This window comes from Lynx canadensis, chromosome F1, assembly GCF_007474595.2.
Source record: "Lynx canadensis isolate LIC74 chromosome F1, mLynCan4.pri.v2, whole genome shotgun sequence".
In the NCBI taxonomy this organism is placed as follows: Eukaryota; Metazoa; Chordata; class Mammalia; order Carnivora; family Felidae; genus Lynx; species Lynx canadensis.
In genome coordinates, this window is record NC_044319.2 from 31,314,927 (window position 1) to 31,338,801 (window position 23,875).

The window sequence follows — 23,875 nt, forward strand, 5'->3', positions numbered from 1 at the left end:
TGAACTCTGAAATACAATAAATAAAGCATCATCTGATATTGTTCCCTGAAGTCAGCTCAAATGCAGATTCCTAACCATTGTAGGTACTGAATTGGCTTGAAACTGAATGTGCTGCGATTAGAAAAATAAGCCCTTTTATTCACCCTGGACAACAAAAGACCAGGGTATATCTACACTTGGAATATGGTGTATTGCTTTGTTTGCTTAACTTCAAGAAAAGTCTAATGAGGCAGGAGCCAGTCAAGAGGAGAACAGTTAAAATAATCAGAATTAGGGCTTCTACATCCCTTCCATAAGGAGCTACTTAAACAGCAAAATTCTGCAGTGTAAACAGTAGAAGGATGATGTTATGACTGAACTGACACAGTTATGACTGAACTGTGTCCCCTAAAGCTCATATATCGAAGCCCTAGCCCTCAGGACCTCAGAATGTGACTGCATTTGGAGAGAGGGCCTTTAAAGAGGTAATTAAGTTAAAATGGGAGTCATTAGGGTGGGCCCTAATCCAATGTGACTGGTGTCCTTATAAGAAGAGATTGAGATACACAGAAATAGACCGACATCAGACACATGTGCACACACAGCAACAACCGTGTTAAGACATAGGAAGTAGGCAGCTATCTACAAACCAGAGAGAAGGGCCTCAGGAGAAAGCAACCCTGTTGGGAAGGAACTTCCTTCCCAGAGAGAGTGCGGCCCTGCCAATACCTTGATCTTAACCTCCTAGCCTCGGGAATTGTGAGAAAATAGATTTCTGTTGTCTAAGCTCCGCAGTCTGTGGTACGTTGTTATAGCAGCCAAAGCTGACTAATACAGATCAGAACAGATACGATCAAATAATGTAGAATTATGAAGGGTCTAGAAAAGAATGTAATTATCTCAGGATACCTCTAGGTCAGGTTTTCTTAAAGTAAGGTCTGCATATTACCCACATCAGAATTACCTATGATACTTTTCAAAATGCAGGCTCCAGACCCCTCTGGAAGTACTAACATGTTCTGGGGTGAGGTCCAAGAATCTATCCTTTCAATAGACATCCCAAGGTGTTTTGCATACTAAAGTTTGAGACCCACTATTCAAGGTCCTGCTCAACCTCTGGACCTTTTCTGGGCCTGGCTGGCTAGTACTAATTACATAGTAGCAAGTGCTGGTGTATCTGTGCTCTGGCAGATTCTCAGTGATCCAGGAACCAAGTATAAATCCCATTGTACATATTAAGTGTCAGCGAGTGTTTACCAGCATATGAGGAATCCTGAATGGGATAGATCAAATAGAATCCATGCCTTACCTATCTTATTCACTTAAGAATATAATGATATATAAAAAAGAACTTATACAACCCAACACCAAGAAAACCAACAGTCCAATTAAAAAATGGGCAGAGCACATGAGTAGACATTTTTCCAAAGAAACCATACGGATGACCAACAGACACATGATAGGATGCTCAACATCACTAATCAACAGAGAAATGCAAATCAAAACAGTAAGATATCACCTCATACCTGTCAGAATAGCTAAACTAAAAAACATAGGAAATAATGAGCGCGGGCAAGGCTGTGGAGAAAAAGGAGCCCTCATGCATTGTTGGTAGGAATGCAAGCTGGTGCAGCCACTGTGGAAAACAGTATGGAAGTTTCTAGAAAAACTAAAAATAGAACTACCATATATGATCCAGCAATTCCACTACTGGGTATTTATTTACCCAAAGAAAACAAAGACACTAATTCAAAAAGATCTATGCACCCCCATGTTTATTGCAGCATTGTTTACAATAGCCATGACATGGAAGCAAGCAACCATAGGTCCATCCATAGATGAATGGATGAAGAAGATATATATCATAGTGGAATATTACTCAGCCATAAAAAGTGAACTCTTGCCATTTGCGAAAACATGAATGATCTAGAGGATATAATGCTAAGTAAAATAAATCAGTCAGAGAAAGACAAATACCATATGATTTCACTCATATGTGGAATTTAAGGAACAAAACAGATGAACAAACAAACAAACAAACAAAACCCAGATTCTTAACTACAGAGAAGAAACTGGTGGTTGCTGAGGGGAGGTGGGTGGGGAGATGGGTGAAATAGGTGAAGGGGATTAAGAATACACTTACTGGGATGAGTAATGTATAGAATTGTTGAATCATTATATTGTGCACCTGTAACTAATATAACACTGTATGTTAACTATACTTGAATAAAAAAGAATATAATGGTATCTTTTGAACAACAATAATCTACAGTATGAATATTTTTTCTCTCACGAGATTTATTTAAAGATGTTACTATGTTGGTACCTATATTCTCAGAGAAAATACAAAGGAATAGAAAGGGCATATCTAACTTTTCTATTGCTACACATTAGTTGAAATTATACGGAAAGTTCTCTGATAGGGTCTACCCCTTTTTATGCCCCACACAACTGTATATATTAGTGAAAGAGATAAATAACATCTATAAATAAAACAAATTAATAATAGGTGGAAAGGAATTCTAATCAATTCTTTCAGCCAGGCTCTGTGCTTTCATGCATGGGAATAGAGGGAATAGAATGGAGGGAATGGGAATAGAAGGTATTCGTTCATACGGCATAAAAGTGAATGTTCTTTCTTTCATTTGTGGACCAAGGAGGGAATTAGAAATAGTTGAGAGTCCCAAGCAAACACAGTAACAAATATCATCAAAACAGAATAGGTGGCATTCTGATTTAAACGTGGCAGTTCGCTTAGGGACATGTAAAAACTGCTCCCCACCCATTAACAAATTTGATTAAGGGATATCATCCCTTTTTTTTTTTTAAGCTGAAATTTAGGTAGGCCATTTGAGAATGTTCAAGTGGGCAGGTCATTGGGTCATTTTGTCTATTCTCCTTATGGCCGTCCAGAATTTGAAACAGAATGCAGCTCCAGTGTCCCAGGAGTGACCTGGTCTGCCCAAGGGTACCTATGGCCACTATTTTTTGAGCACTTATTCAGTGGCAGGCTCTGCCTAAGTGCTTTTCCCTCCTTGACTAACTAAATTTCAGTGTCTCTGGGTAGACCACTCACTCATTCCCACTGGATTCCTATTTTTTTTTCTTTAGGGGGATGGGGGTGGGGACGTGGATGGGCGATTGGAACTGTCATTACTGTTCTGGGTGTTCTCCAGAAACAGGAATTCTGACCCTTAAGATGAATTGATTTTAAACTCTAGACCTTTATACTCTGGGGAGGTTCAGAAGAGAAGCCGTGAGAGCAACTGGGTTTTATTAGGAAAGGAAAGAGGGCATCCAGCCTTCCAGGAGACAGCTTCCCAGTTTGGGCAGTAATGGGTTGGTCCGACGCGGGAGAGCGCTAACAATGAGAACCGGCCGTGTGGTCTGAAAGGCGGCTCTCGATCGGACCGCGGCACTCCTTGTGTGGTGTAAGGACAGCTGCTCCTTACCAGACCGTTCTCAGCCGCCCTCCTCCTGGGAACGGGGCTCGGCGAGGTCCCGCCGGCCTAGGGACCAGGCAGCCCCAAGGGCCGGGACCCGAGGACCAGCGGGATCGGGGACGCGGGCGGCGGCTGCCGAGCCTTCATTAGAGGGCGCTCTGGGGGCGGCTCCGCCGAAGTCTCGGCTCCCGCCGCTTCCTCCCCGCCGCCCCTCCCCGCCACCCCGGCGAACGCGGCCGGGCCCCGGGGAGCGAGTCTCAGCGCCGCGGGGACCGGGCGCGGGCCGCGCCGCAGCCGGAGCGGGGCCGGGCCCCGCCGCCGCCTCCTTCCGCCGGCCCCGCCGCCGGCCATGCATTCTTCCGGCTCCTCTGGCTCCCGCAGCCCGGGCCGGGGCCCGGCCCGCCCGAGGTAACCTCCGGCTCGGCGGGCGCAGGCCCGGGGCTGCGGCGGCGCCGGGCCCGGAACGGCGCGGGGGGGGGGCGGGGAAGGGGTGTCGTCGTCGTGCGGTCCGGGGAGGAGGCGGCGGCGGCGGCATGAGGGACGAGGGCGCGGTAGGCCCCGAGGAGGAGGCGGGGGCGCGGGGCATCCGCCCGCCTCCCCGGACCCGCCCCGGTGACAGGTCCGGCCCCTGAGTCCCCGCCGTCCCTCTGTCCGCAGGCAACCGCGAGGGTTATAGGGTGCCCGCGCGCCCGCTCGCGCCGCGCCTCAGCCGCCGCCGCGTCCATGACCGCGACCCCTCGGCCGGGGACACCCGCCGCCGCCGCCGCCGCCGCGCAGCACCGCGCCCCGGGCCGCCGGCCCCCGGCCCCGCTCGCCCCCGCGCTCCACCGCCCGCCGTCCGCGCCAGCCGAGGTGAGCCCGGCGCGCGAGCCGCCCTCGCCGCCGCGACCCCAACCCCAGCCGCGGAAACCGCTGCGGGCGCCCCCCGCACCCCCCCAACCCCCTCCCGAGCGCTGCCGTCGCCTCTTCCTCCGCGCTTCTAACATCATCCCTGGCTTGCCTGCCCTCCGGTCCGGGACTTCATTCTCATCTGTGCCCCCCGTGCCTTCACCTCCTTCTGGTTTTTGCTCCCCTCCCCCTACTCCCGTCCTTCCTCCTTTCGCTGTCTTAGCCCCCACTTTCTTCCTCTCACCTTCCTGCCCTCTTTTCTAGGCCCTTCTCCTTTTTTTCACCCTGAGTCAAAGGTTAAACAAAAACCCCTTTGCCGCAAACGAACATTGTTAGCGTAACTCGTTTTGCTAAGGCGAGAGACCGTTCTAAGGCACGATCGATGTGCAGGAATGGTAGTGGTTCGGGTACCCAGGTTCTCCTAGCTGGGAAAGGGGATCGGGTCCCTGCAACAGCCTCCTTTCACTCGTGTCGTCAGTTTGGAAATACTGAGGGGGTCTGAAGCAAGTGGGTCTGTTTTTCCTCCCCAAAGTCCAGACAGCAGACTGCAGTGAGGCGCGGTGCGGGGACGGCCACTGATTAGTTAGTGGGGATAGTATTATCGTTTGCTAAATATATTATGACATACCCTGTGCCTCCGTGAACAGCTCCCTTGACCTTGTGCGGCTCCTCCTCCCTCGCTCTCTGTCCCCCTCTGGAATTTCCCGGAGAGATCACCGAGGTACTACACCGCGAAAGCTTAGACCCTCGATTTTTCTCGTGTTTTTGTGCTAGAGGCGATTTCTATGTTAGTGACTATTTGGATGTGGATGATCCATTTTCCTTTTTAAATGAATTTTTCTTTCACCTCAGAAAGACAGGACGGACGCCCATGTGAGAATGGCTGTGACTTTGGAAGAAGCTCCGTGGCTGGGCTGGATCTTGGTGAAAGCCCTATTGAGGTTTGCCTTCATGGTCGCCAACAACCTGGTTGCTCTTTTATCCTACCTCTGCTATGTAATTGTACTTCAGCCCCTTCGACTGCTGGACAGTAAGCGGTTCTGGTATATTGAAGGATTCATGTATAAATGGCTTTTAGGAATGGTGGCTTCTTGGGGATGGTATGCTGGATATACAGGTAAGAGTGTGAGCACTTTTGTTTAACGCGTATGAAACAATTTATAATGTTATGCCTAAGTCAGGAGCCATGATTAAATATATATTACATTTGGGGTTGAAGACGCCTTGATGCTTTGGCTATTAAAAAAATAAATAGAAAACAATTCTATTGAGTTTTTTTTTTTTTTTCAGAATCCCAATTTAGGAACGATGATATTTTCAGATGTATAATTTCATAGTTACATCCTGATAAATTCCTTAAATAGTATGTTTTTAATGTGATTGACATTGATTCAAACCGGTCTGCCAAGGCTCACCTAGAGGAATAGGAGTGGGTTATATAGGACTTGAGGGCTTATAAAATGAGATGACATATTTAGCCCATAAACACATTAGGAATTTAGAAAAAGGACTGGGCCATATTTGTGCTAAGATAGTTTAATAAGTTTTTTCATTTAATGTAGTATTGTGTTAACATTTTGAGTCAAGCAAAACATGGCTTTCTTTCTGTGATGTATGTTTCTTTTGTTTACTAGAATCTATATTTTAATCTCATACGTGTGTATTAGAATATTAAATATAAGAATTAAGTTTTATCTATGCCAAACTCATTTATGTTCTGAGTGTCTTTAAGTAGATTTATATTTCTGCCTTTAAATTGCATTTTGGGGAGCCAGATTAATGCTGTTCTGAAGTGGACTTTTAAAGAACTAAATGAGAAGTAGCGTTTATTTTTATTTTCTCTTTATAAGCCTTATGTGCTTTGAGAACTTGGGCCTCTGATGTGAAAATTCTTTGTTTATTATATTCATTTGACTTTTTCCCCCTAAGAATTACGAAGATGAAAAAAAAAAAGCATTGAGGTTTCTAGCATTTGTCTTAGACATTGAGGCTGTTATCATAGGATTTTATAATTGATAGTTTCCTTAGAGATCATGCTGCAGATGCTGTGGTCAGTGGAGTCTGTAGTTCACAGCTTGGAAAAGTGAGGAGGGTATGAGGGTGCTCTCGGGGTCACACAGCATGGCAGTTCCCCGTTTTAAATTCTCTGTCTCCTTCTTTCCTGCCCAGGCTGCATCTGTAGATTTTATCCATATACATAAAAAAAGGACTGACAACACATAGCTTTTATGGAGTCCAACGGACTCTTGCTAGGTCAGAGTGCTCTCAGTTGCCCCAGATGAAGTCTTTTTTCCTTTTGGCAATGCTATTTATTATTCTGCAAGACCCAAAGCTCCTGGGATAGTGTGTGCATTGCTTCCCTGTCACGGGTCTTGTTGAGATCCCATGCCCTTTGGGTACAGTAGGTGAGCTTCTAGTCCTCTTTTAGGACCTTGTGGTAGCAGTAGTAGTGGTAGAGGGGGAAAAAATGAAGTTCTCAACTATGGTGCTGAATTCTTACCTGAAGTACTGCTGTCTTAGAATCGCTTTGTTCTGTGTAATTTTAAGCTTCCGCAAATATGATATGTGGTACTCGTGACTTTGCTTTTTGTATTGTATACTTGTTGGCCAGTTTTAAGTCAACTCATAGATTAGAGTTCTAGAAGTTCATTCTACTTAAACACAATGAAATTAGTGAAATGTTTGTGCCCGTGTGTGTGGTTTGTTTGTGTATAAGTGTTAGCATGATGAGAAGCTGAAAAAAAATTGGCATTGACCTTGAGATTGTAGTGAGTGCAGTGATGCTGCTTGAAGTTAAAGTGAGTTAACCTTTGGCCACAGCATGGCTGCAAGGCATTTCTGAGGATATTTTCTTGTGGTGTCTTTCCCTTGCTGACTGTGGAACTGCGCAGTTTCTTTTGCCACCTGCTTGGAAAGTGGTCCTGGCATGATCTGCATATTTTAGTCTCTCTGAAGCATCTGTTCTCTTCAGGCTACTGCATTCTAACCATTTAAATATAGAATATTTTAGTGTTTATATTTTAAATGGTTTTCCAATAGGTAGAATGCTTTGAGAGGGTTTGATCATAAGGAAACACAATCAAGAGGTCAAACAAATGTAGAAATGACTTTTGTGGAAAGCCACAGCTGGGTCTAAAGCAACATAAGCAGGGGATTGGTGAGCAGATGTACCCATGAAGGAGCCTAGGAGGTTACATTAGCCTTTGTCTGGATTATGTATTCCATTTCTTCCCTTTGTATCAAGAGGAAGGTGGGATTCAGTTTTTTCCTTTCCCTGTGCTTAAGTTTCACAGACAGAAAATTGAACACTGCCAAAGGGATTCTGCTCAGCAGATCTAAAATGTTCATATTTCAGAATAGAAATCGCCAAACTTTGTTGAAAAACACTTCTAAGGACAACTTAAATATTAAGTAATGAAATGTTAATTGGGAAGTTGGAGATTGAATATTTGTGTATAATATCATTTTTTCAAATTGTGACATTGAGTCTAAGACAAGTGAGTTAGCCAGCTCTGCTGCTTTTGTTGATTATCTAACCTACGCTATCCCAAAGGTAGGTACTTGGGCGAATGCAGCTATTTAAATTTAAATTAATTAAAATGAAAAAAAACCTTAAAATACACTTTCCCAGTCACATCAATCACCTTTCAAGTGCTCTATATTAGGTGGGTGGTGGCTACTGTATTGGAGAGCACAGACACAGAACACTTCCATCCCCAGAGAAAGTTCCATTGGATAGATCTGATAAATAGTAAGTATGGCTTTTCCTTTTTCTTAGGAAAAATGCATTTGTCTTTATAAAAAGAATATTTTTCTGAACATAGTTCTAAACAGATTTCTTTGGGGATGATAGGAGGATTTGTTAAAGTCTTATAAAATTGTGTTTTAATTTTTTTTTTAATTTATTTTATTTTTTTGAGAGAGAACCTCAAGCAGGCTCAACACCCAGAGTGGAGGCTGATGTGGGGCTTGGGGCTTGATCTCACGATGCTGAGACTATGACCTGAGCCAAAACCAAGATTCAGAGGCTCAATTGACTGAGCCACCCAAGTGCCCTAAAATTGTCTTTTAATTTGAGGCAAATGTGACAAAAACTACTGCTTTAAACTCGGACTTGCTTCTTGGATGGTGAATGGCAAGGCCAGTCAAAGAACTTGAATGAACATTCTTATACTTAGTTTGTGTTTTTAGAGCTGGAGTACTGCCTGTGGACCCAGAACATGGAGAAAGAGATTTTCTGGTCTTTCTGCCTGTTTGTGACTTTCTAGGGGAACACATTTCTTTTTTTTTTTTTTTTTTTTTAAGTTTATTTATTTATTTTTGAGAGAGATAGAGAATGGAGGAGGGACAGAGAGAGATGGAGAGAGAGAATCCCAAGCAGGCTCTGCGCTGTCAGTGGGAAGCCTGATGTAGGGCTCGAACTCATGAACTGTGAGATCATGACCTGAGCAGAAATCAAGAGTCAGGTGCTCAACCGACAGCCATCTAGGCACCCCCAGGAGAACACATTTGTTGAAAGAACTCTGAGGACATTGGAGTTTGTTCATCCCTAGCTTGCTACTAGGTAGTGATGTAGTTGTTACCACATTTCCTTTCATGGGAAATGCTGTACAAACATCTCATGTTGAGGAAAAGTTGTATACTGTCTTTGACCTAATATTTTGAGAGCAAACAAGAAGAGGTACTAGCTTAACTAATGATCTTCTGTATATTTTATTCAGATCTGGGATAAATCACTTCCCTCCTCCCAATTTAAGTGAAGCATGGCAAATTTCAGAGAGTTTTTTTTTTACATAAAATGTGTTTAAAATAGTTCAATTTTTGTTCACTTTATTTATTTTAAATGTTTATTTATTTATTTTTAAGAGAGAGAGAGTGGGGGAGGGACAGAGAAAGAGAGAGAGAAAGAATCCCAAGCAGGCTCCACACTGTCAGTGCAGAGCCCAAAGGGCTCGATATCATGAACTATGAGATCATGAACTGAGCCAAGGTCAAGAGCCCACCTGAGCCACACAGGCACTCCCCATTCACTTATTTTAATAAATTTATTGTTCCCCATCCAAACACCTTTAGTTAAAGTCTCTTATACAAAATCATTTAAAAAATATTCATTGTAAGTGGAAGCTCCAGAATTTCTAAATTTTTTTTTTTAACGTTTATTTATTTTTTAGACAGGGAGAGACAGAGCATGAACGGGGGAGGGTCAGAGAGAGGGAGACACAGAATCTGAAACAGGCTTCAGGCTCTGACCTGTCAGCACAGAGCCTGACGCGGGGCTGGAACTCACAGACCATGAGATCATGACCTGAGCCAAAGTCGGCCGCTTAACCGACTGAGCCACCCAGGTGCCCCCAGAATTTCTATATAGAATAATTGTCTTTGGGCCATAGTCTGGTGGAAGGGAGCTGGGGTGTCAGGAGGCTTGCCACCAGTTTGTTTCTGCCCAGAAAACACTCTTTCCCTCAGATTGGGTATTTGTGGCTTTAGGGAAAGCGGATGGAGATTAGGTTTAGCTTCCCCCCATTCCCCAAGTGACAGCTGGCATGACTCCATTAGTCCTTGTGGGTTATTTGATTATTTGATAGTGTTTCACCTTTTTTGCTGGGATACACATTTATTGTGTGAGAAAAACTATTAGGAATTCTATCTGACATCAAAACTCTAGAGATTAAAAATATATCTCCTAGAGCAGTATTTTTCCACCTTTGAGTCATAAGCCAATTTAGTGTGTCAGGCTGAACATTGAAAAACAGTGAAATAGAATAGAATGAAGATAAAAAGATCAGAAATGTGTATCTGTACTGGGGAGTGCTACAGGATGTATTTTTTACTATAAGCCCACTCAACATTTGAAAGGCACTGTTCTAGTGGAAAGAGCCCTGCAGTTTAGAGTTGGGAGTCACATGGCTTAATCTGGCTTTAACTTTAACATCTCTGCTCACTGGTGGGGGTGAGATCCTTACCTGCTCAGTGCCCACAGCGCTGTGAACTCAGGTAGAGCTGTGGTCTTTATAACCCTAGAGTAAAGTTTCTTGCCAGAAGCTCACAGAGTTCCCCTTAAGTATTTCTTGAATGATTCCTTTTTTCTTGCACCTCCTTCCCCTAACTTCCTGAAACCTCTGATAGCAAACACATTGCAGTCCACAAAATGTAAACCCTGAGCTGGATCATGTTTTTCACACATGTACATAAATGCATATATATATCCATCTCTTACACTGTCACATTTGTTAATTTAACACACCTTTACTGAGCTTCTATTATATGTGGGAACAGGTGCCCTGGAGATGCTGAGATGCAAAAGACATAGTTGCTGACTGTAAGGAGTTCACAGAAGCCTTGGTGGGGAAGACAGTGCACCAACAAAGAAAACATCCTGGTATAATGCTCTAGTGGAGATTTACCATGGGATTAAAGAGGAAGGGCTCCTGATCTCATGCAGGTGGTAGGTGGTAGCAGAGAGGGAATAGGGAACTTAGGGACGGAGCTGCTTTAAATGCCTTTTTTTTTTTTTTTTTCCACTAGGGAAGTACTTGTCTGTGGGGTTAACTGGATAATCAGTAATTATATCAGATTTAAAAGACTTGCATAATGTGTCAGTTTGAAATTTGTATCTTTGTGATGATAATATTAGCTAGCTAGCATTTATTGACACATTAAACCAAGCGGTGTCCTGAGCGTCTCGGCCATTTAATGCCTACAACAGTCTTACCAGGTCGGTACTTAGCAGGGTGGTATAATGATAATACCTTCCTTTTGTTATTGTTGTGGAAATTCAAACACAGAGGGTCACAGTTATTTCCCTTTAAGCACTAACTGAGTTGATGTCACTACGGGTAGAGTCATTATTGATCTTTATATAATATTCCTAGAGTCTTTTAATCTTTACTACCTGTATGTCCTTTTGTTTCTGAGGCTTGAAATCTCTTTACTAAACTACAGCTTTTAACACCCGAAAGCAATGTCATTGCTATGGATTTCTGCAGGAGGTTAAAAAAAACCTGTTGCTTCAATAGAAATATTTGTAGTATACTATAAATTTAATGAAATGGCACTTTCTTAAATCTCTACCCTTACAGAGAATGACAGTTCAATTAGGATTTTTGTTTTTGAGTGCTTGACAATAGATTGTCAACAGAGTGAAGGGTTACTGCATGGTATTAGGTCCATAACATCATGGGCAGAAATCCAGGCAAGGAATTTTCAGTACAATGTTTTGATTTTTATATGAAAAAGTAGTATTAAATGCCTTGAACTCAGCAGTCTGGCAGTACTTTAAGTTTGGAATCTAGTCTTATTTCAAAGATCATATACAATTGAGTAATTTATTTAGATAGTTCTCTTTAAAAGTATACTCATTCATGCACACATACCCAGGAACACACGAAGCAGTATTTGCAGTTTGTAGTGGTTAAGACCACAGATTCTTGGGTCAAAAAGAGCTGGATAAAACAATTCCTGCTTTCTTTTTGTTTGTTTGGCTGGTATTTCTTTGCCCATTCTTTGTTTTCAAACTTTTAAAATTACTTTGATTTAGAAGTAGTCTACTAACCAACATGGAGTTAGGTTTTCACTTTATGAGTAAATTTGTAAACCTCTTTGTTTTAATATGAGTTGAATCTATTTATATTTGTATATCAGATATGCTTTGTTTGGACTCTGGCATTTTATTTTATGTTTTCTGTTGTTTTTTTTTTTTTTTATTTGAGAGAGAGAGAGAGAGAGTGTGTGTGTGTGGTGGGGGGGGAGAGAGAGAGAGAGAGAGGAGCAGAGGAAGAGAGAGTCTTAAGCAGGCTCAATCCCATGGCCCTGGGGTCATGACCTGAGCTGAAATCAAGAGTTGGATCCTCAACTGACTGAGCCACCCACGTGCCCCATTTCCTGTTTTATATAAATTTTAGGTCTTTCACTGTTTGTTGCTCTTTTGTTATTGTGGTATTTAGGAAGGTTTGTATTTTTCTCTTGTTAGTTGCTTTATATGATGTTCTTAGTTCTCTGTTGATAGTAACTCTTAGTTCTCTTCTAGGAACAAAGGTAAAATTCTGTTTAAATCTTCTCTCTTCCCCTTTCTCTTCTCCATCACCCAATCTTAGTCAATACTCAGTAGCATTTATTCACAATAGCATTTGCATTTATAATATTATGTATACCTCTAGTACTTGATTTTTGAGCTTTAAGATGACTATCTGTTGACTCCCAGCTATTATGTTAAGGTAATCAGCAAGCTTATTATACTTCCTGCTCCCAATTTTTGTTATTTGCATTTATACATTGTCAAGGCCTATAATATTTATGTTAAATTTATCACCCTTATCTCCCTCTGTTTTAGTCTTAATTCTTCAGTTAAATACATATATAATGCTGGGGCGCCTGGGTGGCGCAGTTGGTTAAGCGTCCGACTTCAGCCAGGTCACGATCTCGCGGTCCGTGAGTTCGAGCCCCGCGTCGGGCTCTGGGTTGATGGCTCAGAGCCTGGAGCCTGTTTCCGATTCTGTGTCTCCCTCTCTCTCTGCCCCTCCCCCGTTCATGCTCTGTCTCTCTCTGTCCCAAAAATAAATAAACGTTGAAAAAAAAAATAATTTAAATACATATATAATGCTAACCCAAGGACTTTTGCAGAAATTTTTCCCAGTCATTCTTTGGTTGGCTGAAGTTCATTCACTACTGGTTTCCCAATAAGGATCATGGGAACAATATGGGAATTATTCTTGCAACATGTTTAGAACTTCATTTTTTTGTTGCTTTATACTTGAAGGACAGCTTGGCAGGTAATAAAATCCTTGGCTCACCCTTTCCTAGAGTAATATAGTGTTATACAAATGTCTTCTGGCATTCACTGTTGCTGTGGAGGTGTGTGAAGCCAGCTTGTTTTTTTCCATTATTAATGATTTTATCTTTGTTGCCTATCTGCTGAAAGGATTCTTTCTGTCTAATATTTAGTAATTGTACTAAGATATGCTGGTATAGTATATGCTGGCTCACCTGTGCCCTTTTAATATGTGGCTTTAAGTCTCTTTTATTTAGGGAAGTTTTCTTTAATTATATCTTTAAATATTTATTTAGTTTGCTTGTTTTGATTTTCTTTTTTGGCGACCTAATTTTATATTTGTTGGCTCTCCCTTTTTAATCTGTCACTTTCTCATTAATTGTTTTAAACACTTTCTAATATGTGTGAGTTTTTAAGAATTTTTTTTAATGTCTATTTTTTGAGAGAGAGAGAGACAGAGTGTGAGCAGGGGAGGTGCAGAGAGAGAGGGAGACACAGAGTCCGAAGCAGGCTCCAGGCTCTGAGCTGTCAGCACAGAGCCCGATGCAGGGCTCGAACTCACAGACCTTGAGATCATGACCTGAGCCAAAGTTGGATGCTTAAGCGACTGAGCCACCCAGGCGCCCCTCATATGTGTGTTTCTATCTTTAATGTCTCTTACCATGTCTTCTGCACTGTCTCTCTTTGTTCTCATTTCAGTTTCTTCTTCATTTCTGTGATGGTTTTATGTATTCTTCTGTTTCTTTCTTGAGTTCTATCAGTTCATGCTTTCACTATCCCTGTTGCCTAGACATTTCTTCCTTGAGTTCTTATATTTATGCTTTGTGATTTTCTTCATAGTGGTAGTGACTTCACTGATTTTCTTAAATTCATACGAGATATTTAGTTATAATTTTTATCTTATATAGTGTAATATTTTTCTAGTGAGCATTCTTTGACATTTGGTACATTGTGCTGCTCATTTCTACCATTTTTCTTACGGTATCTCTAAGTGAATGCTGTGACAGTTACCTTTTTATTCCTTGTACCTTAATGCGTTGGATTCTTCACAGTCAGCTATTTGCAGGAGGTACGGGTAGGAGGGCCAAGGTAGATTCCAGATTTCTGCCTCAGAGAAAGTCTTTTTTACATATGGCACCTGGGTGTGCTTCTCTATGTTGCCACAGGTCCTCTGCTTTTCTCCAAACCAGACTGAATTTAGGTGGCTTTTTGCCACCAATTCTGGACTTCCCACTCCTTCCTTTGTGGCTGTGAATGGAGGGACACAGCCTGAGTGTGCCAATGTAAACCCTTCTCTTTAGGGAAGTGCGTTTTTGCTGTTGTTTTTGGAGATCTGCCACAATCCTCATCACATGCCATATTCTGTCTCTGTCTCTGTCTCTGCTTTTCACTCCCATCACAGATTCTGTCTGATATCAGTCTTGTTTGATCTCAGTCCTGATCTCATGATTTTTGGAGTTTTTATATATTTGTTTTTCTCCTAGGTTTGCTAAAAGAGAAGTTTTGTAAAGTTTTTTTTTCTCTTTTTCCTTGTTGCTATGTGTATTTTTCAGACTCTTGTCTATAACTCCCCATGTTCGTATCAGAAAATACAACACAAGATTTTTATTCAACTATGTGTAATTCAGATAGCTCTGTCACCATTCTGTTGTACTACTAGTTGATTGTTAGAAACTGGAGACAAGTTTTACCACTTAATTTTCTTTTTCTAAAAAATTTTTATTTCTTTTAGTTATCTCTACACCCAAAGTGGGGCTCGAACTTATAACCCTGAGATCAAGAGTTGCATGCCCCTCTGACCGAGCTAGCTAGGTGCTCCCCTAATTAATTTTCTTTAAGGTCTGTCTAAAATCAAGAAATAGCTTCCCTAATTTTTCCCCTCCTAGTGGTTCCCAAACTGTTTTGATTCTTGGACTACTTGTCAGTGTAGGTAAGACATCCACTCTGTTTCTACTTGGCTGCAGTAAAAAAAAGTCACCAAAACGAATGGAAGGAGTGAGTTACCTTTGGTAAGAATTCAGTAAGGAATATGAATGAAATGTAATATTAATACTAGTCTTTAGGGTCTGGTCTGTGGATCACCTGGAAAACTTTAAGGATGGACAAACTTTTGTATTCATGCTCCTCAAACCTCAGTAAGTATATTTAGAATATATTACATGCATTATATATATTGAGCATATGTGTAATATATATTAGTTATATAAATTATATTATATATTAAATCTGTTATAGTGTATTTGTAGTTTGTTATAAACTAGTTTCAAGAGTTTCTTTTCAGAGTTTACAAACTCGTGGCCATATTCTATAGCTGATGTTCTTTATTGGCCCTTTGCACTATTTCAACTTTTTTTAAATTAGTTCTCAACATTTTGAAATTAGGGAGATTTCACAGAACATAAAAAATAAAACCAAGACTTCCTTGGGAAATTGGAATTCCAGCTGTGCTGGGTCCTCATTCCTGTCTGGCAGCAGTTTGCTGGAGCTAAGTGATGGCCACCTCCTTTAGATGGGGCCTGGGATCTCTAGTTCACCTGAGATATCCCACTCCTTCCTTGTCTTCCTCTGGGCCTGCTTTGCTCATTTACATTACCTGCCTGCATCCCAGAGGCATAGATGATGTTCATTTAAAACAAAACAAAATGGAACCTCAAATAACAATTACTAGTCTCTTTCTGGTAGGCATTTGATAGTTTTGCATGTATATGCCTTACAAGTGCCTATAAACTCATGAGTTCTATCATTGAAAACTGAAAGTTTGTTAGAGACCTCGGCTGTGGATTTCATGTAGCAGAGGCATGTGATGGGAACTAAAAAATGAAGTGCCATTAGTAAGAACTGTGGCCACAAGGTTTTTCAATTCATGTACTATATTTCTAAGCTAGTGAAGTGTTTCCTTCTATTTGTACACTCATTAATTAATAGAACCTTCATTTCATCTTCTGAATATAATCGTATAAAATCTAGATTATTAAAATTCCTTCCCTTTGCTTTTCATATTTTGAAATATGAAGAACAAGGCAAGCCCAGTTGATTTCTGTATCTCTAAATTATAGTAAGATAGTTAAAAACTAGTATTGTAAAAAGCATGCATAAATTTTAGTTATGAAGTTATACTTTTTCTTAGGGTTTAATAGATCTGATAAAGTTTGCTAGCATAGCACCTTCTGTAAACTTTTTTTCTACTCATTAAACTTTAAGAAACCATTGTGAATCATGTACATAAGACATGTTTTGCATATGCTGTTAATTCGAAGCTTGCATTATTTGGCACTTTAAGGGAAAAAACATCTGTAGAGTTAAATACATCAAGATGTTTCTGAATCATCAGAGGACTAAACTATGATCAGTATGGATTTAGTGTTAAGAATATATAATATATATATATTTAAATTGAAGTATAATTCACATAGCATAAAATTCACTGTATTAAAATGTACAATTCAGTGCTTTTTAAAATTTTTTTTTTTCAACGTTTATTTATTTTTGGGACAGAGAGAGACAGAGCATGAACGGGGGAGGGGCAGAGAGAGAGGGAGACACAGAATCGGAAACAGGCTCCAGGCTCTGAGCCATCAGCCCAGAGCCTGACGCAGGGCTCGAACTCACAGACCGCGAGATCGTGACCTGGCTGAAGTCGGACGCTTAACCGACTGCGCCACCCAGGCGCCCCTCAGTGCTTTTTAGTATAGTCACAAGATTGTACAACCATCAGCACTGACTAATTCCAGAACATTTCATCACCCCCAAAAGAAACCCAAGCCAATTAGCAGTCACTCCCCATTTCCTGTTCCCTTCAAGCCCTGGCAACCATTAATCTGTGTTCTGTCTTTATGGATTTGCCTATTCTGGATGTTTCATATAAATGGAATTGTATAATATGTGGTGTTTTGTGTCTGGCTTCTTTCACTTAGCATAATGTTTTCAAGGTTCATCCATATTGTAACATGTCAGTACTTCATTCCTTTGTATGGCTGAATAATACTCCATTGTATGGATAGACTACATTTTGTTTATACATTCATCAGTTGGTGCATATTTGGGTTTCCACATTTTAGCTATTGTGGATAATGCGATGAACATTCATGTACAAATTTTTGTGTGAACGTATGTTTTCAATTCTTTTGGACCTAGAAGTCAAATTGCTGTGTCATATGATAATTCTATGTTTAACTTTTTGAGGAACTGCCAAATTGTTTTCCATAGCAGCTGTCCCCTTGTACATTTCCACCAGCAATGTAGAAGAGTTCCAATTTCTTCACATTTTCACTAATATTTATTATTTTCTGGGCTTTTGTTGTCCTTTTAATTTGGCCATCCTAGTGTATGTAATTATAATTTAGATTTCCATTTCTCCGATGACTAATGATGTTGAGCATTTTTTCATTTGTTCATTAGCCATTTGTGTATATTTGGAGAAATGTCTATTCAAATCCCTTGCCCATTTTTATGTTGGGTTATTTATCTCTTACTGTCTTTTTATCGAAACTTATTGTTAAGTTTCTTTCTATATTCTGTATACTACACCATCTGTTTTTTCATTGGTTGATTATACTTTTGGTGTAGTATCTAAGAAACCATTGCCCAATTCAAGATCATGAAGATTTACACTTAGGCTACCTTTTGAGTTTAGCTTTTATATTTAGGTCTTTGATCTATTTTGAGTTAATTTTTCTATATGATGTAAGATAAGGGTCCAAACTTCATTTTTTGTTTGTGGATATCCAGTTGTCCTAGTGTTTGTTGAGAACACTGTTCCTTTCACATTGAACGATCTTGGCACCCTTGTTGAAAATCAACTGGAATTGATTGGAATCAGTATGAATTAGTATTCAGATCTGGGTTATTAAGTGACCCCTTCCTACCTCTTTATTGAGGAGATGCTTCCTAGTTATGTGTTTTGCTAGTAGTTGTCTTAGAAATATGGTTATAGGGAATAACTATTTCTAGTTTGCTCTCTCAAGAAAACAGAACTTCAGTTGTATCTTGTGTGATCGATCAATCAAATATTTATTGACTGCCTGCTGCCAGTTAGTAAAGTTATTAATTTGTAAGATACTGTGCTAGAGAGTATGATCTAGATTAATTCCAACCAAAAGGATTTTGGACATAGTTTTTATTTTTTATAGATGCCTTTGGGAATACTTGAGTTTGCTATGAACTGTGTGTCCAAAATGTACCAGGTGCAAAGTTTTCTGAAAAAGAGATCAGAATGCGCATTTTCCCTTAAGGTGATGGTTCCATTTTTTAAAGTTAAGTTAGTTCCTTGCAGAGAAGAAAATTAACTGGAAGCTAAATTTATTTTGTAGAATAAAGTATGGATTACATAGATAAAGAACAAGGGTGTCATTTTCAATAAGAATTGCAGGCTGTTTTTTATGGGTGGAATAAAATTGCTTTTTGTATATGAGAGACTGAGTTGGGCAGTCATTTTATTTTTATTTTACTTTTTTTAATTGAAGTATACTTAATATACAGTGTTGTATTAGTTTCAGGTGTACAATACAATGATTCAACAAATTCTATACATTACTCAATACTCATCATGATAAGTATTCTCTTGGTCCACTTTATCTATTTTACCCATCCCCCCAGGGCAGTAATTTCAAAACTGAATCATTTAAAGAAATTTTAAGCCTCAGATACTTATATACAAATGTATTTTTAACAAATAATAGATATTGCTAAGTAAGTGTGATGTTAGAGATAGCATGATATATTAGAAAAAGTCCTTGACTTTTGAGTTAGTAGGAATTTAGTTCCTGTCACCACCACTTGCTAGTTGTGTAATTTCAAGCTACTTACTTATTTGAGCCTTAGTTTTACCACCTGTAAAAATGGAGGTTATATTTATCTCATATGAAGCTTAAGTGTAACGTGAATAGCATGGTATTTGTTATTCTATAAATAATAACAGTAATAATAATATTATTATTATATTAATGCCTAGGAAAACAGCTGTGTTAATCTCTGGGGAAAAGCATGTCTAAATGAATAAAAGCTAACATGGGATAGTTTGAGAAATACATTTGACAACACTCAAGTGTAGTTAATAGTATAGCTCAATAAAGTTCTCTAATCAAGAAATAAAAATAATTTATCATTAGTAATTTAAGCCATAGTCCAGCTGAAATATTAACTAGTGTTGATGTTTATAAGTTATGAAATCTTCAAAGCATTTATGTTTAACAGTGTTCTGACTGCCTCCTCTGCAGGCACTGTGCTGGTGGTGGGGGAATGGTGGCAAATAAAACAGCACTGCCCCTGTTCTTCTGCAGTTGACTTTTTCTGTGGGAGACAACAGGAGTCACATGGTAACCATGTGATCACAACTGTGAAAAGGGCTGCAGAGAACAAGTGTAGGGAGTAAGGAGGGCCAGGTTGCTGCAGCATGGAGTGAATGTGGCAGAGAGGAGCAGGGTTGGGGGATGAAGGGAAGCTGAGGAAGCCAAGTCCATTGAGGTCGTGTAGCGCGTGTTGTGGATTTTGAAATTTATCCTAAGAGGAAACTATTCAAGGATTTTAAGTAAGGGAATGACGGAATCAGATTCACATTTGTAATTCTGTACTCTGCCTGCTTTGTGGAAATGGATTAGAGAAAGTGAGGGTGTGCAGGGGATGCCCTTGGGAAGATTCTCACTTTATCCGGGTGAGGTGACAGTAGCCTGGTCTAGGTGATGGCAGTAGAGATGGAAAGAAGTGAACCAATTGGAGAGTTTTATAGGAGGAAGATGGTCAGGAGTTTCTGAGCGATAGGACATAGAGGATGTAGTAGAAGGGCAGGTGACAGGGATGACAGGGTTTCCAGTGTGAGCTGCTGGGTAGATGCGGAATCTCAGAAGAGGCAACGTTGAGAGGAAAGATAAAAATTTGGCATGGGGTAGGATGAGAAGCACCTTAGTGGAGCTCTGCACTGTAAATGGATATACAGTCCAAAACACACAGGAGAAACCTGAGCTAGAAGGAAGAATTGGGAAATTAGCAATAGTATTTAAAGCCAGAGGCTGAAGGAGGTCACCTAGAGAGATTGTAAGTACTGAGTGATGAGAGGCCCAGGACCAGACTGAGGAAATGCTGACATTTTGGAGGTTGGGGAGAGCGGGATGCTTGAGCCTCAGAAGGAAAGGCTAGAGAAGCCAAAGGTGTGCCTGCCCTAGGAATGTGGTGGCAGAAGTCAGCAGCGTTTCAAGGGAAGGGCTGGGTGAATGCTGCTGACAGTCTGTTTTGTAAGATCAGAGCTGATTTATTCTTTTACTGCATTTTGCAGGAGCAGCTTCTTCGAGGTGGTAGGAGTGGAAACTAGATTGTAGTGCATTGGAGGTGATGACAAATGGGAGGAGGTCTAATGGAAACATGAACGTGTGACTTACCAAAAGTCTGGCTGTCAAAGAATAGAGGGCAATAGTTGCATAGTTGCAGGAGAGAAATTGGGTCAAGAGAAGGCTTTTCAATTTTTTTTTAAATTTTTTAAGATGGAAAAGTCTAGATTTTGAACCACTTAGAGTAGTTCATGATGAAACCATGGTCATTTACTTACACAATTCAGATGTTTAGGAAACCATTCTTAGAGGAGATTGAATGAGGGCATACTTACCAGGGTTCAATACAATTCATGGAAAGCACTTAACCGTTGGCTCTGGTGGCAGAGACAGATGGTGATGCGGCGTCTCCATAATTTGGTCCGTTCTGAGCTCTTATTACTCAGGCTGCTCTCCCTCAACCCTTCTTCGTTCTCTCATTGATGTTCTTCCTCTCCCCTGTTAAATAACAAAGTTCAAGTACATTTGAAGATCTAATTGGCCTTATTAAATAATTTGTGAGTCAGCAGCAGCCCATCTGGCAGGTAGGGAGGTGTTCCCAGGATTTGTACAAAAATGGGACGATTTTGTAGTTGGGGGGGAAGGGCGGGGCAAGAAAGTTCCTAGCAAGCTCTTTTTTTTTTTTTTTTTTTTTTTTTAAGGCAAGGTGTCTTATGCACATTACCTCATCTTTCCTTAGGGGATAGAGAGAACCCAGAGTGCGTGACAGGCTCATTGGTGCAGACTGAAAAATTCCTGGCTGACCAGGTTAAGACTACATTTCTGGGGGAGGTTGGAACTGCAGTTAGATTACATATTAGGCACCAGTTTGAGAACTAGGTCTAAGTGACAATCATTTTGGGTCTGTGGTTGTATGTGTGTGTGTTTGAACACCCTCAAATCTGTTCTTCAGTTTTCTTGAAAATTTCTACCTACTTACATAAACCCCTGACATCCCGAAAGAGGACTTTGGCTTCCTCCCTTTTGACCTCAAACTTTTTAGTTGGGTTTTTCTTTCTAGCTTATCTCTTGGCTCAGGCAGAAGACCCTGAGGGCAAAGCATCCCCCGAGGGGAACCAAAATTACGCCCTCAAGCAACAAGGACTGCCCTGAGCCAGCAAGACCCCCATCCACGATTGACCCCAAGAGGATGATCAATTTAACCTTCACTGCCTACCTGCACGTACCTACCCTTCTTTGCCCCACATTTGCCTTACGTAATCCTGGAAGTCTTTTCGACATTTTGGAGACAGTCTTTGAGACTGTCCGCTGTTTTCCTGGTGTTGGCCTCCCTGATATAAATTCCTTTCTTGCTTCACCACCACTCGTCTCTCTGCCTTTGTGTTTTGTCACTGCCAGTTAACGGACCTGGTCTGTTTGGGATCCCCACACCAGGCGCTTTCACCCCTTGTGCCCTTGGCGCGCCGGCTACAGTCCCCCTCCTCCACCCACTATAGCCTCCACTGTTAACTTTCTTTCTGAACCACTTTGCCATCTACTCTGTAATTGTGTTCCTACCTGTTGGGCTGCACTGCTTCAGAGTTCTCTCAGGGTCAAGAATCCACATGCGTGTTAAGCGCTGTCTGTGGACGAATAAATGATGTGTCTTGTACATATGTGTTAATATTTTCCAAACATATGTAGCTGCTGTTTTAATTAATAAATCCCTTAAAAGCATCATAGACATTTTGTTGTTGCTTTTTGTTATGGAGATTTTCACTCAGTGGTAGAAGAACTACTGTATAGATGCCTGCCATATTTTCTGACATTAATAAAGACCGTTTGTGTTTGAAACAGTTAGGATATACTGCCCCACAAATAAAACATGCCGAATTCCGCTTCAGGTTTTTCACTGTGCTTTACTTTTGCTGTTCCTGTCTCTTTAATTTGTCAGTTTCTTAAGGGCAGGGGTTGTAGTTCTTCTTCCTTTTACCTTTCTTGGGCCAGGCTGCAGCTCTTGGGCCAAATCCAGCCCATGACTTGTTCCTTTTGTAAATCTCCATATCCTGGTTTTTACACACCACCATTTGCAGTCAGTCTGATAGGAAACACTTTGAACCCCAATTAAGTGAAATGTTACCTCCTCCCAAGAGAGAATTCCGTGGTTCTTATTTGTAGACTTGTATTGCAAAAGTTGTATTCAATTTTATATTTTTAATTTTGTCCACCAAAAATTTGTAGAAATATGTTGGCAAACAAATTTGTTATGGAAATACCTATGTAATATACTCAATATTGCCTCTTGGCCTTAATAGCCTAAAATCTTTACTATCTGACCCTTTACAGAAAAGGTTTACTGACCCCTGCCCAATAGCAGTAGTTCCCAAATTTGTCTGCACATCTGAATTATTAGAGGAGCTTTATGTATGTGTGTTTTCCTCCATCCTGGAGATTCTGATTCAGTACATTAATAAGCTGTTTAGTTGTTTGGGAGTCACTGTTCTTTCATGCATTTTGTAGGGTTAAACTCCAAGAGCTAATGAAATGGATATTGGATTAGATGCCAGAGGACAGCTTCTTATTTTCTTACTTCAACATGTACCAACTATGGGACCGTATCCAAGTAGTGACTTGTTTTGTAGGTTTTTAAAAAATTTCCAGTTCATCTGTTTATAGACAGTTTTGCTCTGTCCTCTACAGTAGTAGTTGTTTTACCCATTGGGATTCATAAGAATTGCTTTTAGAGTCTGATAAAAGTTATGGGCCCACCCCCTAGAACAGTGCACCTGTATTAATTTCCTATGACTGCCATGGCAGGTTACTCCAGAAGCGTGTAAAACAACAGAAATTTATTCATGCATATTTCTGGAGACCAGAAGTTCACGTCAATGTGCCAACAGGGCAGAGACTCCAGGTGACATTCCTTGCCTCTTCCAGCTTCTGGTAGCTGTAGGCATTTCTGGACTTATGGCTGCATCACTCCAGCCTCTGCCTCTGGGGTCACATTGCTGCCTCTTCTGTGTTCTGTGTGTGTCTGTAATAAGGACACTTATCATTGATTTAGGGCTATCTGGATAACCCAGAATAAGTTCCTCTCAAGATCCTTTATTCACAGGTTCCAGGGATTTGATGTGGATGTCTTGTGGGGTGGAGGGTGGGCATTTTTGGATTTACCATAGCACCTTTGCACATGCTCACAGTTTTACAGTTTCAAAGGGTTCACAACTCTGAGGTCCATGTATGGACTCCATGGACTCCAGGTTTAAACTCTTTGCTCAGTGAGAAGCACCTTACACCTACAGTGTATTCTAGTTATAGTCCCTATTCTCTCCTCTTATGTCATATTCTTTTTTTTTTAATTTAAGTTGATTTATTTATTTTGAGATACAGAGACAGCATGAGTAGAGGAGGGGCAGAGACAGAGGAGAAGAGAGAGAGAAGCCCAAGCAGGCTCCACGCTGCCAGCGTGGAGCCCAACGTGGAGCTTGAACTCACAAACCGTGAGATCATGACCTGAGCCAAAATCAAGAGTCAGACACTTAACCAACTGAGCCACCCAG

General features: G+C 40.9%; 1 protein-coding gene across 2 annotated transcripts in view; it reads left to right on the forward strand.

Annotated features, from left to right (window-relative positions):
- The first annotated feature begins 4,231 nt into the window (after window positions 1-4,231).
- Window positions 4,232-23,875, forward strand: part of LPGAT1 (lysophosphatidylglycerol acyltransferase 1) — a 91,169-nt gene continuing 71,525 nt past the window's right edge. Inside the window, exons 1-2 of one of the 2 annotated variants that reach the window (XR_003965866.1) lie at window positions 4,232-4,274; window positions 5,163-5,427. Coding sequence is in view for 1 of the 2 variants with exons in the window: in XM_030302240.1 (XP_030158100.1) it covers window positions 5,190-5,427 (238 nt within the window). In the remaining variant the exon portion in view is untranslated. The remainder of the gene's footprint in view (window positions 4,275-5,162; window positions 5,428-23,875) is intronic. The other variant, XM_030302240.1, reaches the window with a different exon arrangement.